The sequence below is a fragment of the Saimiri boliviensis genome, chromosome 1 (genome assembly GCF_048565385.1).
Source record: "Saimiri boliviensis isolate mSaiBol1 chromosome 1, mSaiBol1.pri, whole genome shotgun sequence".
In the NCBI taxonomy this organism is placed as follows: domain Eukaryota; kingdom Metazoa; phylum Chordata; class Mammalia; order Primates; family Cebidae; genus Saimiri; species Saimiri boliviensis.
In genome coordinates, this window is record NC_133449.1 from 20,182,665 (window position 1) to 20,196,910 (window position 14,246).

At 54.4% G+C, this 14,246-nt stretch overlaps 1 protein-coding gene across 1 annotated transcript; it reads left to right on the forward strand.

Annotated features, from left to right (window-relative positions):
* Positions 1-576: 576 nt before the first annotated feature.
* On the forward strand, positions 577-13,097 carry GDF7 (growth differentiation factor 7). Its single transcript, XM_039463541.2, has 2 exons — positions 577-1,040; positions 3,895-13,097. The coding sequence occupies exons 1-2, from the start codon at positions 659-661 to the stop codon at positions 4,854-4,856; spliced, it is 1,344 nt and encodes a 447-aa protein (XP_039319475.2). The 5' UTR covers positions 577-658; the 3' UTR covers positions 4,857-13,097.
* The last annotated feature ends 1,149 nt before the right edge of the window (positions 13,098-14,246 follow it).

Here is a 14,246-nt window from a genome sequence, read left to right on the forward strand (position 1 = left end):
GATCCTTTGGGGTCTGTGGCTGGGTGGGGAACCGCCGACTCACGATAGGAAACTCGCCTTTGCGGCCGCCGGGCGCACCCTGTGGCCTCTCTCGGCGCGGTCAGCAGGTCGCGGCGCGAAGCAGACTGGAGGGCGAGCCCTTCCGCGGCCCCACCTCTGCGGTCCAGTCCCCGGCACTCGGAATCGGAGGGGGGAGGGGCCGGGTGTTTCTCCGCGGGGGAGTGGGGAGGAAGCTGGGCGGGTGCGCGCGGTGCCCCGGAGCCTGGAACAGAGGAGGGCGCGTTGGTCTTGGGCGCCGCGCGGGCGGAGGGGGGTCGCACTGCCGCGGGGAGGGGAGGCGGGGCACCTGGGCTCGTCGGAAGGCTGGGGCCGGTGGCATTTGGCTGGGCGAGGGTGGAGGTGAAGCTCTGCGGTGGGGGGAGGAGGCTCCGGCCGGGGTCTCCACTCTAGGCCGGGGTGGGGGGCTCAGCGCGGCCGCCGGAGCGTTCAGCAGGGGGCGCTGCTCCGGGCTTTGGGCGGGGGTGGGGTGGGCCAGGAGGGGGGGCCGCGGCTGGCCGCGCACACTTCCCCCATTATTAAACACTATGTTCAAAAGGCGCCGGGGGACTTCCCGGAGCCACGGAGCCCGCGCCGCCCGCCCGCCCGGCCCACGGAGCCCATGGACCTGAGCGCCGCCGCCGCGCTGTGCCTCTGGCTGCTGAGCGCCTGCCGCCCCCGCGACGGGCTTGAAGCGGCCGCTGTGCTGCGAGCGGCGGGGGCTGGGCCGGTCTGGAGCCCGGGGGGCGGCAGCGGCGGCGGGCGGACTCTCGCCCTGGCTGCGGGCGCCGCGGCTGTCTCGGCCGCCGCGGTTCCCCGGGCCCGAGCCGCGCGCCGCGCCGCCGTCTCCGGCTTCAGGAACGGCTCGGTGGTACCGCACCACTTCATGATGTCGCTTTACCGTAGCCTGGCCGGGAGGGCTCTGGCCGGGGCAGCCGCTGTCTCCGCCTCGGGCCATGGACGCGCGGACACGATCACCGGCTTCACAGACCAGGCGACCCAAGGTACTTAACGCCTCCTCTGTGCCCGCCCATGCCGTCAGGTCCTGGGCTGAGACCAGCCCCGGAGCCGTGCGGCCGCTCCATTGTAATACATGTGCGGCCGGGGCCCCACGCGGCCCAGCCTCAGTTGATAGAAAGAAACTTCGCCGAGGCCAACATGCTCCAAGCCCGCTGCACTTGGACTGTGGCGAGAGTCGCGGCAGCTCCCGGGGCCCAGTCCCAGAGGGCCGACTGGTCCCTCTCCCAGGTCGCCCTGGCTTTGCAGGCCGGCGGGTCCCCTCGAGGAGGCAGGTTGAGGCCAAGATTCGCTTCTTGGGGAAGGGTCTGGAGTGGCATCGGGATCAGAGCCCTCGGTGAAGAAAGGAGGGCAAGAGTTGCGTTCCTGGGAGTCACACTGAGAGGGACTGCACAGTGGGAGGCTGATGGCTGCTTCTTTGCAGCAATTTCTGCAGCTCGCAGTCTCTTGGGGGCCACACGAACTGGGGGAAGCCCAGGGAAAACTGGGGCAGAGGCAAATATCAGACTAAAGTAAGTGGCCATGGAGAGGCTGGTGGCATCATCAGGTATGAGGAGTGCCCTGCTTAGCAGGTTGGTCTGGGTGGTGGTGGCTTGTGTGTGGGGGACATGTGCAGCTGTGGGTGCCTGTGTCTGGTGCTGGGCCCCGGGAGAGCCAGAAGTGAAGGATGCTGGTGGTGTCGGGAGGAGAGGCCTGCTGGGGATCTGCAGGAATGTAGGCCTCTCTTAGACCCAGCACCCCATCTTGTTCAGCCCTGGGCCCTCCAAAGGTAGGATGCGGGTGAGGCTGTGGTGTGGCTGCTGTGTGTCATCTGGATTTTATTAATCTCCATTGAAATCATTAAAGCAGACAGATAGAGAAAATTTAACCAATTTCAGGCGGAAATGCAAGTAATTTCGGCTTTAATTCTATCCAGCCAGAGACCCAGCATGGAGGGCAGGAGAGAAAAAAGGCGAATAGGGCCGGGAGGTGAGTGGGTGGGGCTGAGGCCACCAGGCTTGGGAGCCACGTACAGTCAGCACACCTCAGGTCCTAGCCTGGGAAGGCTGGCAGAGGCCATGAAGTGACCAGGTCACCCATCCGCACCAGCACATGCCCAGTGCCTAGCACAGACTGCTTTATTTTGGGTACCTGGAAATCCTGGTACGCAATCCCCCAATGGCCCTATGGTTCAGTTAGAACTATCGAGCCTTCTCTGAAGGCCTGACATGGCCCCTAGGCTGGATGCTGGGATACCCATAGGAAGCCCTAGTTCTGGTGCACATGGACAGGGAACGCTCCAGACTGAAGGGTGTCCCATAGGCTCCCAGGCTGCAGGAGATGGGGGTGTGCCGGGATCTAAGTGGACACAGGCACCAGAGTCTTCTTAAGGTCGAGCTAGATCTACCATGGTCTCAGAGATAAATCCTTTTCTGGGGAGCTCAGCTTGGCTGGCAGAGCCTGAGAGGCCTCCTCTCCCTCCTCCCTCTTGGGAGAAATGGAGTGGCAGGGCTAGGAACCAGGGAGAGGCAGAGGATCTGCAGAAAAACTCAGAGAAATTGCTCCCCTCGAGGCCCCAGCGCGCCTCTCCTTCCTTCCTCTCCATTCAGAGTCTTAATTTGGAGCCGGGCTGCTTGAGGTCCCCAGAGGCCATTGATAAGGATAGACCCCGGACCTCAGGTAACAGGGTCTGACGTTCGTGGCTGGTGAGCAAATCTCCAGTGGTGGGGGAGGTCTGCACAGTCTTTCCCAGTTTAGGGGCAAAACGAAACCATATGACTCCCTTCAAAGGGAGCTCCTTATCTGTTGAGTGGTGGAATTTTCATTTTTTTTTTTCTGAGCCCAAAAATAAAAAAAAATAAAAGAGTGGCCACACTGGAAATAAAACCCCTAAGCCCGAGATAAGTCACTACAGAGGGAAGACTAGCCCGCGAAGGGACAGACAGACGGCTCCTGGAAGGGAGGCTTCATTCTGGCCGCTGCCCTCACTACAGCAAGGTCATTCGGGGATGCCCCGCACCCCTCCGAGAGGTTCCTTGCGTTCTTTTGCCTCCGTTTCCCCTCCTTCGGAGGCCGCAGGAGCACCGAAGGAGGTGCGTTTGCGGTTGCGATCTCGGGCAGCAGCGCCCATTGCTGCGAGACCTGAGACCTCGGGCGATCCTGGCCCCTAGCTGGCCTCAGTTCCCCTTCGGCAGAGCGAGATTGGACTAGAGGCTCTCTGCGGCGGTGCAGACGAGTTCTCCTGGACAAATCGCCGCGCCCCGGCCTGCATGGGAGACCGTGGCCAGCGGGGATATTCAGGCTGGGTTGGGGGAACAGACGTAGCAGAAGAGTTTTCAGGAGACAAGAGTTTTCCGTTTTCGCACAGCCGGGCCTCTCGGCTCTGCCGGGAACGTCAGAGCAATAACTATAAGTCTCCGTAAGGCCCACGACCTCCGGAGCGGGTGCACGACTTCTTTTCACCCCAGTCCGAAAGTCTGATCTCGGATTCTGGCCCCGCAAACCCATGGCTCTGGGGCAGGCCGGGGAACTGCAGCTGCCTTCAGTCCTGGTCGGGGTGCAGGGGTGCGTTCCTGTTCCCGCGGCTCAGGGATATGCAGTGACCGTAGGTTGTCGGCGTGACTTTGGCTTGCTGAACTAAAGCCCGGTTCCGATAGCCTGGGCGAAGGCGTCCTCTGCTCTGGGCCAGGCTGGCATAGTTCAGGCTGGGGCAGAGACGTGGAGTCGGGCACTGGCTCGAACAGACCTTGATCCTACATCGAGGGCAGCTGGGCCATTTGCTTTTAGGAGGCCCCACGCCGACAGTGTTCAGGATTCGCTCTTACTCAGCTCTTTCTCTCTGTCCCTGCCGGTCCCCCGCAGACGAATCGGCAGCCGAAACAGGCCAGAGCTTCCTGTTCGAAGTATCCAGCCTTCCCGACGTAGACGAGGTGGTGGGTGCCGAGCTGCGCGTGCTGCGCCGCGGATCTCCAGAGCCGGGCCCAAGCAGCTCGACTTCCCCGCCTTTGCTGCTGCTGTCCACGTGCCCCGGCGCCGCCCGCGCGCCACGCCTGCTGTACTCGCGGGCAGCCGAGCCCCTGGTCGGTGAGCGCTGGGAGGTGTTCGACGTGGCGGACGCCGTGAGGCGCCACCGTCGTGAACCGCGCGCCCCTCGCGCGTTTTGCCTCTTGCTGCGCGCAGTGGCCGGCCCAGTGCGGAGCCCCTTGGCACTGCGGCTGCTGGGCTTCGGCTGGCCGGGCAGAGGGGGCTCGGCGGCAGAGGAGCGCGCGCTGCTAGTCGTCTCCTCCCGCTCGCAGAGGAAAGAAAGCCTGTTCCGGGAGATCCGCGCCCAGGCCCGCGCGCTCGGGGCCCTTCTGGGCGCAGAGCTGCCGCCCGACCCAAGACCTGGCACCGGGTCGCCAAGGGCAGTCATTGGTGGCCGCAGGCGGAGGAGGACAACCTTAGCCGGAACGCGGACAGCGCAGGGAAGCGGCGCGGGCGCGGGCCGGGGCCACGGGCGCAGGGGCCGGAGCCGCTGCAGCCGCAAGCCGCTGCACGTGGACTTCAAAGAGCTGGGCTGGGACGACTGGATCATCGCGCCGCTGGACTACGAGGCGTACCACTGCGAGGGCGTTTGCGACTTCCCTCTGCGCTCGCACCTCGAGCCCACCAACCATGCCATCATTCAGACACTGCTCAACTCCATGGCGCCAGACGCGGCGCCGGCCTCCTGCTGTGTGCCCGCGCGCCTCAGCCCCATCAGCATCCTCTACATCGACGCTGCCAACAACGTCGTCTACAAGCAATACGAGGACATGGTGGTGGAGGCCTGCGGCTGCAGGTAGCGCGCGGGCCAGGGAGGGGGCAGCCGAGTGGCCGAGGATCCCCAGCTGAAGAGCAGCAGCGGGCCAGCCTGTCACCAAGCGTGGGTGCATGGCCGATGTGACTCAGCGCCCTCGCGGAGGAGGAAGAGCACACGTTCACACTCACACACTCGTGCGGTCACGCACACATTTACCGTGGACAGCATCTGAAAGCCTTGGGAAGAGATGACCTGCCGGTACCGAATGTCAAAGCTTGTGCATTTTGCAAACAGATAACCATGGCGCCCACTGCCCCTACTTGGGGAGAGGAAGGTGTTTGTGCTGATATTGCAGTAACAGGCACGAAAATCAGGTAGAAACGGGTTAGGAAATTGGGGGCTCCAGAATGGGAGAACCAAAGGGGTATTCCAGTATGCTTTATCTCACTCCTTTTTGCTTCTGGCCAGTGTGGACATTGCTCCGCCCGGTGGCTGGGCGGGCGCTGCGTGGTGCACTCCGTGACCAACTTCAAGGCCGTAGTGTCGGTTCCCAGGGGTGGTGTTGCATGGGGCCGTTTACTCTGGAAAGGAACTGCTGCAAAAGCATCTTTTTTTTTTTTTTTCTTTTTTAACTTTTAAAATTTGACATGCCCCTATTTGAATTTTGAAAGGGAAGTTTTGTCTGAAAGGATGTGGAACTTCCCAGATTTCTGCAAAAATCGGTACTGCCCCCACCCCCCACTTTTTAAATCAATTCTAATTGTAAATGTTCTGGAAAGTGGAAAGGACATTTTTCTTTTTGTAGGAAAGTGAAATGGGGGAGGGGTTTAAACGGCTGAGTCTGATCTAACAGGCTATTGGGATGGGGTAGGCTCTGCCAGGTTGGAAGCTCCCCAGCTGGCCAGGGAGATGGTAGCCATGCCTTGGGGTAGCTCAGGAGAAAGTGCAATGGCCCGGAACCAGGAAGGTGGGGCCGGGGGAGGGGAGCTACTGCTTTTCCCAAACCAGCCAGGTGGTTTTCCTAAGAAGCCCATGAAGACACTCTTAGGGCTTGAGAGGCAGGGAGGCGTCCTGGGGCCCACTCCAGCCGAGGACTCCGGCTGTCAGCCAGGTAGGTGCACGCTCCCAGGCGCCGACTGGACTCCTGCTAGTGCTAGCTATCAAGTCGGCCTCTGCTTTTACCTGTCTTCATTGTGTTGTTGCTGTAGTTTTTGGCAGAGAAGTGAAGCCACACAAAAGTGTTCTTGTCAGATTTCAACTCCCAACCCCGACCTTCAGAGCAGGAGGAAGGTCTGCCCCCTCCCCTCATCAGCTCCCTGGCTTGGCTGCTGTGCCCTTCGAAGGGCCGGGCCTTGGTGTGGGGGAGCAGAGGTGGAAGCCCATCCCCTAGTGCCCATGTTTTGCCCCAAAGAGTCTTATCGATGGAAGGATTTTCTAGGCATGTACAAGTGAGTTCAAACATTCAGCCTTCACTGTTTGATTTGTTTATGCTTGGGAATCCTTTGTGGCTTTTTGTCCATAGGTTGGAGGAGGGAAGAGAAACCAGTTGGATTCCACCTGTCTGGGGCTCCGAGGGCTCTTAGAAAAGCCCCGCAGCCCTCCCGGCCCCTCTGCCTGATGCTGTGCAGGACTTTCCCCTTCAGAGTCCTGGGGAGCATGAATTCCACCCTGTGTCAGATGCAGGACAATTCATACACATTTTGATTCTCAGTGATTACACTCTTGAGAGAGAGAAGACAAGCTTACGATTTAGATACAGCTAATTTACTTAAGGGCCCCCACCTGAATCAGTTTTCATCCTGTAAAATTCTCCCAAAAGAAAAAAAATTGCACGTGTAAATTTCTCTTAAAATGAAGATGTTCCCCCTCCTATTATGTGAATTTATATTATGTGGCTGTATGAGTAGATATCAATAACCAGAAAATGAACAGTCTCTTCAGGTTAAAAATTTTTTAAACATCCAAAAGTGGCTGCACTGGTACAATTCCATCTTATTTTAGTGACTGGGCAAAGATGGTCCCTAAATTTGTGAATTTTGCCAGAGACACCTCACTTTTGTTTTCTAAACAAAGCCTGTCATAATGAAGAACTATTTTTTAAAAAATACTAAAGTGTTAAAAGTTGTAGGAGTAAAAGGTTTAGAAAGAAGTTAATGACAGAGTGCAGTTAAATGTTATTTTGAAGATATTCTAGGGTATTCGGTTTGCATAAAAGCAAACATTTTGATACTTTTTTTAGTGACTAGGAAAAACCCTTTTTTGGGAAGAAATGTCTTGATTTAGCCTGACCTTTTCATGGTAGGGGAAAAAAACCTGTCAGTTTCCTCTTTCCCTCTGATGACCTCCTTCTAATGAGATGTGTTGTGAGTGGTGTGGGAAATAGGTGTCTTCCAGCATCTTGAGTTCCGGTGGTGCCCAGGGGAAGAGAGTTGTCCTTGGACAGTGACGGTTCCTCCCACGGCCCCATACCCTCAGTATGCTCTTTGTTTACTGGATAAAAGGAATGCTTCCCAGATTGCCTCTGGAGCAGGTGAAACTCCCTGGGCCACCCTGCCCAACCCTCTGGCATCTCAGCCCATTCACTAGGTGAATGCAGAGGATGCATTTCACTTTGTAAAAATGACAGCAAAGGGCCAATACATGTTGGGCAGATGGCCTTTTGCTGCTAAGATGTGGTTCAACTAGCATTGCCAAGATGTGGAGAAAAGGATTCTGTTAGCACAGTTGGTAGTAGCACTCCGAGCTCTCTGTCTGTCTTTTAGGTAGTGGGGGACAGGTCCGAGTGACCGGCATGAACCCAGCTTCTCTGCTGTAATCCCTGGCTGGAATCTCTAGTCACCATGGATGGGAGAACCGACAGGCAGGGAAAAAGTATGTCAAGACTGTGAATAAAGGCCATCCCCTGTCCTCTCAACCCCAAACCTGAGGTCAGCAAAGTCTCCCTCCTAAAGTAAATAGAATTTTCCATTTTGTTGGGAGGCCGAGGTGGGCCAATCACCTAAGGTCAGGAGTTCAAGACTAGCCTGACCAACATGGAGAAGCCCTATCTCTACTAAAAATACATAATTAGCCAGGCATGGTGGTGCATGCCTGTAATCCCAGCTACTCAGGAGGCTGAGGCAGGAGAATTGCTTGAACCTGGGAGGCTGAGGTTGCAGTGAGCCGAGATCGGGCCATTGCACTCCAGCCTGGGCAACAAGAGCAAAACTCCATCTCAATAAAAATAAATAAATAAATAAAAAATAAATTTTTACATTTTGTTGAGAGAATTGTGCACTACTAGCTGACATCATTTGAACCACTATTTCCCGCTAGTGAGTAGGATTTGGCATCCCTGCTTAGGGAGCTTGGGGCAGGGCAGCTGGGGCCCAAGCAGGGCTGGTGCTGGGTCTGCCAAACATGAAGACAGTTTGGTTAGTGCTGCTTGAAGCTAGGGCTTTGGTATGAAGGGGGATCACCCACACTGGCAGGTGGGCATTTCCACTGATGCCCAAACACTTGCCTTGTTGATTTCTGACTTCCCAAGCAGCTGCGCTGGGTCTTCCAGGGAAGGTGGCTGGCTTTGCCGTCTTAGCTTGAGGAAGCCAGGCTTGAGCTGTGCTCATTCATTGTATCCATGCGTCCCTTCACCATACCCTCCTGGCAACGATACAAGGTATGGATTGTGTGATAGGAGAATCCAGACTCCACGAAGCCCAGGGCAGTCACTTCTCCCTGGCAGCTTTCATGGTGTCGGCGGGAGTGGGTACTGAAAAGAGTACCGAAAATCCTTTGGATGCAACAGGAAGGAGTGTAATTCAATCCCTACACGTGGTATACGCTGTCGCAATTTCATTCAGACTCACAGCAGAAAACAACTAGGGTTTGTAGACTGATTTTCTTCTTAGAGCAGGTAGAAAAAGTGCGTTCTTTCCAAGAGCAGCTTGTGCACAGATAAGGTCAGACTCTTTCTGTGCTTGAGTCTGCCTCCAGGAAGTCCAGTGGAAGGAAGAGACCATCTTGCGGCTGCCTCTGGGTGCACAGAATTACGGGGCCTCACTGATTCACATGAGAACCTGTCATCTCAGGGAGACAGACCTCCCCTGGCCCTCACTGGGCCGTAGGCCAGGAGGCCTGAGTTAGACCGCACAGTGGGCTGGAGGGAGCGAGGCTCTGAGGCTCTGAACGCAGCAGTCTAGCGGAGGGAGCTTGGGCCTGCGCTTGCCACTCAGAAAGTGTGTGATTGGGAAGGGAAGAGAGGAAGCTGACAAGAGAATCTGGCAGCCAAACCTTGGGTGAGTGGAAAGTAACTAGATCCCTCTGGGGGATGGTGTATCTGAGCTGCACCAGAGTCAGAGCCCACTGTGGGCTTTGAGTGCCCAGGGGCAGCTGCTCCCATGGCGTGGCCTGCGCCCACCTCAGGGGAGGCTGTTCAGGGCCCAGGGCACCATAGGCATCTCCTAAGAGAGGGCTGAGGCAAGTTATGGGCATTCATCTCCCTGCCTGAGCTTCATCTTCTGCCCTGTAAAATGACGCCCTCTCTAGTCCCAAGGTTCTAGGATTTTGTCTTGCCCCCAGTTCCACTCAGACAGCTTGTAGGCAGAGCAAACGCAATGGCTCCTGGAGAAGGTTCCCTCCCAATCCCAGTTCCAGAGCCGCCTCTTACATGTTTCGCAGCTCTTGCCTGTGCGTGTGCATGTGTGTGCATGTGTCCATTTTACTGATATCCTCAGTAGGTGCCTCGTGGATGTGCTTTCAATTCCCTGCGGGCTGAGGCAGGTGCAGGGAAGGCCGAGGCCGGCACCTCGAGGGTGGGGTTCAGCTACCCAGAGCCAGGAGCTGGCTGAGGGCACTGCCCACCCAGCTGCAGTTCCACCTGTGCTCAGTGGGGTGGGCAGAGCCACACTTAGGCTGAGGCTGCCTGAGAGACCTAGTGATGGGAAGGGCTCTACCTGCTGCTGGGGCTCCTGCAGGCAGAAGAGGAAAGGCAAGGCTAGGTCTGGTTGGTCACCCAGACGGGGGCTTGGGACCATCCCAGAAGCCCTGGATGAGGCAGGCAGCACTGTCCTAGGGTGGACTTCTTGGGTCCCCACCCTGTCCTCACCACCATGCCCATGTCTGGGTCTGAGGTCCCCTTGCAGCTTCCCACGGGAGTAAGCCTGGGGCAGCGTCAGAAGAGCTTGTCTCTCTTCCTTTTTATGGCCTGGAAAATGGTGGGAGTGTTTAACATAAAGAAGCACCAGAAGGGAGGACCCCAAAAGATGTTTATTTCCAAGTTTTCAGACAGCCTGGCATCTTACATCTGAAGCCTCCTGACCATGTAGGCTAGAGCAGAGCTGTCTTCCTCCCTCTGTGCCCACAGCTTAGTACATCACAAATAGGAACCCAGAGTGAGGCTGTGGTGAGAGAAGCCTGTTCTTTTCAGGAGGGCCACTGTCCTAGCCCGAGGAGACACCTGCTGGACACAGGCTGCAGGGAGAGGGTTGGAAGTTGGCCTAATGAATCAGAGGGGTGATTGAGGGCCCAGAAGTTGCCATATGAGCTCTGATCGTCATTCTGGGGTGCTCTCTGGCCATGACCTGCAGGTACCCACCTTCTCCAGAGCTTGGCTTGTGGTCTGCAACCTGGAGACAGGTCTTTGGCTGGGCAGAGTTTGGACAGGTGCTTCATGGCGGCAGGAGCAATTACAGCAGAGCAACCCACAATGGGTGGTCATTGAAAAATGGGTGTGAAGTCACTGAAAAATCAGGCTGAGTTTCAAGTTATGCTCACAGTTGCTGAAAAAGTAAAAATACGCCTTTAGAGCAGCAGAGCAGCATGCGATGGGCCTGTGCAGAGCCTGCAGGCCTCTTCAGCATCTGTGCGTGCTGCGTATGTGTCTGTGACAACAGAAAGGGCTGCTTTCTCTCACACGTTTCCCTGACAATGGCAAGAGGGCTGCAGGGTTCACAGAAGCTTCCGGAGAGAGGTGTTTCTGCACAGTCAGGTGAATTTGTTGGCAGGACAGCTTGGTGTGATGATAGAAGTACAGTTTCACTCTTTGTCAGACGAACTTCCTTCTGCTCGTTTAGAAATGCTTGCAGAAACTTTTAGTCCCTTTTCTGTGTCAGTAATGGATGCTGAAATACTGTCTACAAAAACAAGGAGAAACTTCTGACTGTCACACCCAGGCCACTTCCGGCAGAGCGGTCAGGGCGTGGCCGGCTGCTTTGCGTCTGCATTCCTGTCTCATTACCTTTTGAGTTGTGGGCCCACAGGAGTGCCACGCGGTGGGGGCTGGAGATCTGGCCCCGCAGGAGGTGGGCAAGTGGCTCTCTTCTTTGCAGAATACCTGCCCTGCTCCATCTGACCAGCAGGGGCAATAGCCACACCCAGTTCTGCATCTAGCTCCTGCCCAGACCTTTGGCTGCCGAAACCTAGACCCCTGGCTGACCAAAACGAGACTTCCGATAAGGTTCCCTCACAGGCATCCTGCTGAATTAGAAGGAAACAGGAACAAATCTGAGGCACACGGGGCTAACCTTCCCTCGAGGACGTTTCCTGAGCTGCAAGATGGGAAGGGACAGCACCACGGCTGGTGAGCTGGTGTAGCTGCGCACACGTTTCCTATTTTCAGTACTCACAGGTCATCCCGAGGAGACCTCTCTTGGGCTATGGGCAGCCAGTGCTTGGATTTTTTTTGGTGTATGTGGCCAAAAAGCAGTGACCGGGTGTGTTGAGGGCCTCCCCTTGCCTGCACCTTTTCATCTCTGAGCGACTGAGGGCTGCCATTGCACACGTGTCCTGGATCCTCCCCTGGCCTGGGTCAGCCGCTGGGCTTGGGGTGAACAGGCTAGTTCGAGGAAGGGGCTTCCCACAAGCAGGGCTGGTTTCCTGGGTCAGGGCCTGTCAGACTCAAAGTCAGCCCTTCAGCATTCTGTTTAGAAAATGATGATGCAGTTCAGTGAGAAAGCAAGCTCAGGATAAAATGTGTTTTGGCGGGGAAATACTCAAGTGCTCTAAGCCAGGAACAGAGACTCTCAAGAGAGGAATTCTCTGGCATTCTCTGCCTCAGATAAATCATGGATTAAACATGAGCATCCTTAGAATATTTTTATTTTTGTATTTGACTTTACACTGTAATGCAAACAGCTTTTATGTTTTCTTTGACAAAGAATCATAATTGAGTCAGTTTAGGTCTTTTAGCTGGAAGTATTTCACCCTAAATGAAAAGTTAATGCATTTTTTACAAGGATTAACATGCTAGCTAAAACTTGCCCTTTCAGCAGATGACAATAGGGGATTCTGAAAGTCTGGCCACAGTTTTTTTCTTTTTGTATACAAATAAAGCAGCAGATCGTTTCTCTATCAAGGCCACTGCAGAGTTCCTGCACCAGCTTACAAAATGATGCTGTTTAAGCAGGCCTTGGGTGGACAGTGGAATTCTGCACATGACGAGTGGCCTGCAGCTTAAAAAGCAAATGTCATCTGATTCCAGTACTGTGATTTTAAGGAAATGATAAAACTCAAAGTGCTGGTAATGCCACCAAGGCTTAACAACACACCATTCCCTCAGCAGCTAAAGACAAAATGAATTATTTGGGTGAGGGGACAGAAGTCCTTTCACTTTGCAGTGACACCCATTTTTTCTTAGCTTGGCTTGGGAGTAAGGAGTCTGGGGTGTGGGGGACATTAAAAACTCATTTAAGGCAAACTGAAACCTCCTTTGTCAGCACTCTCCCAGCTCTGCTGTAGCCAGAGCAGAGTTCCAAGGCTTGCAGGCTGAGCTGTCTCCTAGCTGCCAAGCCTGGCATTTATTTGGGCAATGCAAGCGACATCGTGAAGCATTGCTGATGCCCAGGCCAGCTAGCAGGGAGCCCTACCAGGGCGGGTAGAAACCTATGTGTATATGTATTCTCAAATTTAAATAGATTGTACATAGTGAAATGTAAATGACCTGTAAAACAGCAATCTCTATTTTTCTTGACTATTATATAGCAGTATATATTTGTTAAACATGCTTGTATACTCTTCATTAACCACTTTACTATTTTGTACAGATAAGCTGATTAAATATTTTATTCATAAAATTGCTCATGACTGGTCTTTAAAGGAAAACACTTTCAGCTTTTGTTACTCAGCCTTTCTGTGTTACTGGAATCCTCAACTCATTAATAGAATAGGACTGACTGCATTTTAACAGCAGGGGTGACATAGGCCTGGCTCCATTGGTCTTTGTGCCGATCATTCCCGTGTTGTCAGATCAGGTGTGAGGCTGGGGGCCTCTGGCATGGGGGGGCTGCATCCTGGGTCTTGGTGACTGGTATGAAACTGCATAGGTTGCTGCTGCATATAGCCTCACAGGGCACGAAGTCACTGCACAGCAAGGTCAAAAACATGAAGCTTGCATTCAGGAAAGGAGGCCCAAACGTTTTCTCTTCGGGAAATGACCATGATAATTTGTAGAGTGAGCACTGTCATTGCAAATGCAGTTTGAGCAGACAGAGTTTCTGTGTTGATAACATTGCAGGCTGCTGCAGGGCCCATCTCACTCGAGAAAGATGAGCCTTCCCCACCTGGAGGCTGCAGTTAAGTCTCTGAAATCCCAAGGTGTAAAGTCCCACGGAAGCAGCGTCCTCTGCAAGGCCAATCACATACTTCACAGAACACAATAAGGTCCTACAGCAAATCTGACAGGCCTTTTATTGCCCAGTACTCTTCAAGATAAGTACAAAAGCCTGTGCTCGGTGTCACCACCAAGGATCCAGCAGGATAGGATCAGCCACACAGTGTGCTGTTGCCAGCCCAGCTCTCGCACTTGACTTTTGCCCGCAGATGAAGGAGAAATCTATTTCATGTGGTCCTTAAATATTTCTGGGAGAGAACTAATGACAGAGCAGGAGTTGTAGGAAGCTGTCAGGGACTTGGCCTTATTAGTGACTTGTTGCCAGGATTACCTCTTTTGGGAGATGGAGCCTACTGGAGTGACCCACCTTTTCATCAGTGATGGCAGCACATGTTCATGGTGAATCCAATTTCCCACAGTTTGTTAATGAAGGTCCCTATGGTCATGTGACTTTCTCTCTCTGGTGAAAGACAGATCAAGAAGGTCTGCTTTCTTTTCACTACTCTATTTCATATGACTAAATAAAGGAGTCTCTTTTATTGGAAGGAAAATTGTGTTCCCTTTTCAACTAACTCATTTGGCAGGTACAATAAATGTATAAGCTCTATGACCCTGCCACTGAAAACTGTAATGTCTTCTCATGCTTTGTTTACAAGCATCTTTGGTCCATTTTTCATTTTATTTTTCAGTCTCCATTTGACCTACCTCAGCATTCTGTGGTTAGAGTACACATTCAGTAGAGGAGTAGTTACAGGGAGAAAGGTTAAGTCAGGAGTGGCATTTAAAATTTTATCCAATTTCCCAGACACTGATAAGAGCAAGTCTAAAAGGCCCGTCTATGACTGATGG

Coding starts and splice junctions, on each gene's coding strand:
- GDF7 (XM_039463541.2), top strand. CDS start 659: ATGGACCTGAGCGCCGCCGCCGCGCTGTGCCTCTGGCTGCTGAGCGCC. Junction 1,041..3,894: donor CACAGACCAGGCGACCCAAG/GTACTTAACGCC, acceptor GGTCCCCCGCAG/ACGAATCGGCAGCCGAAACA.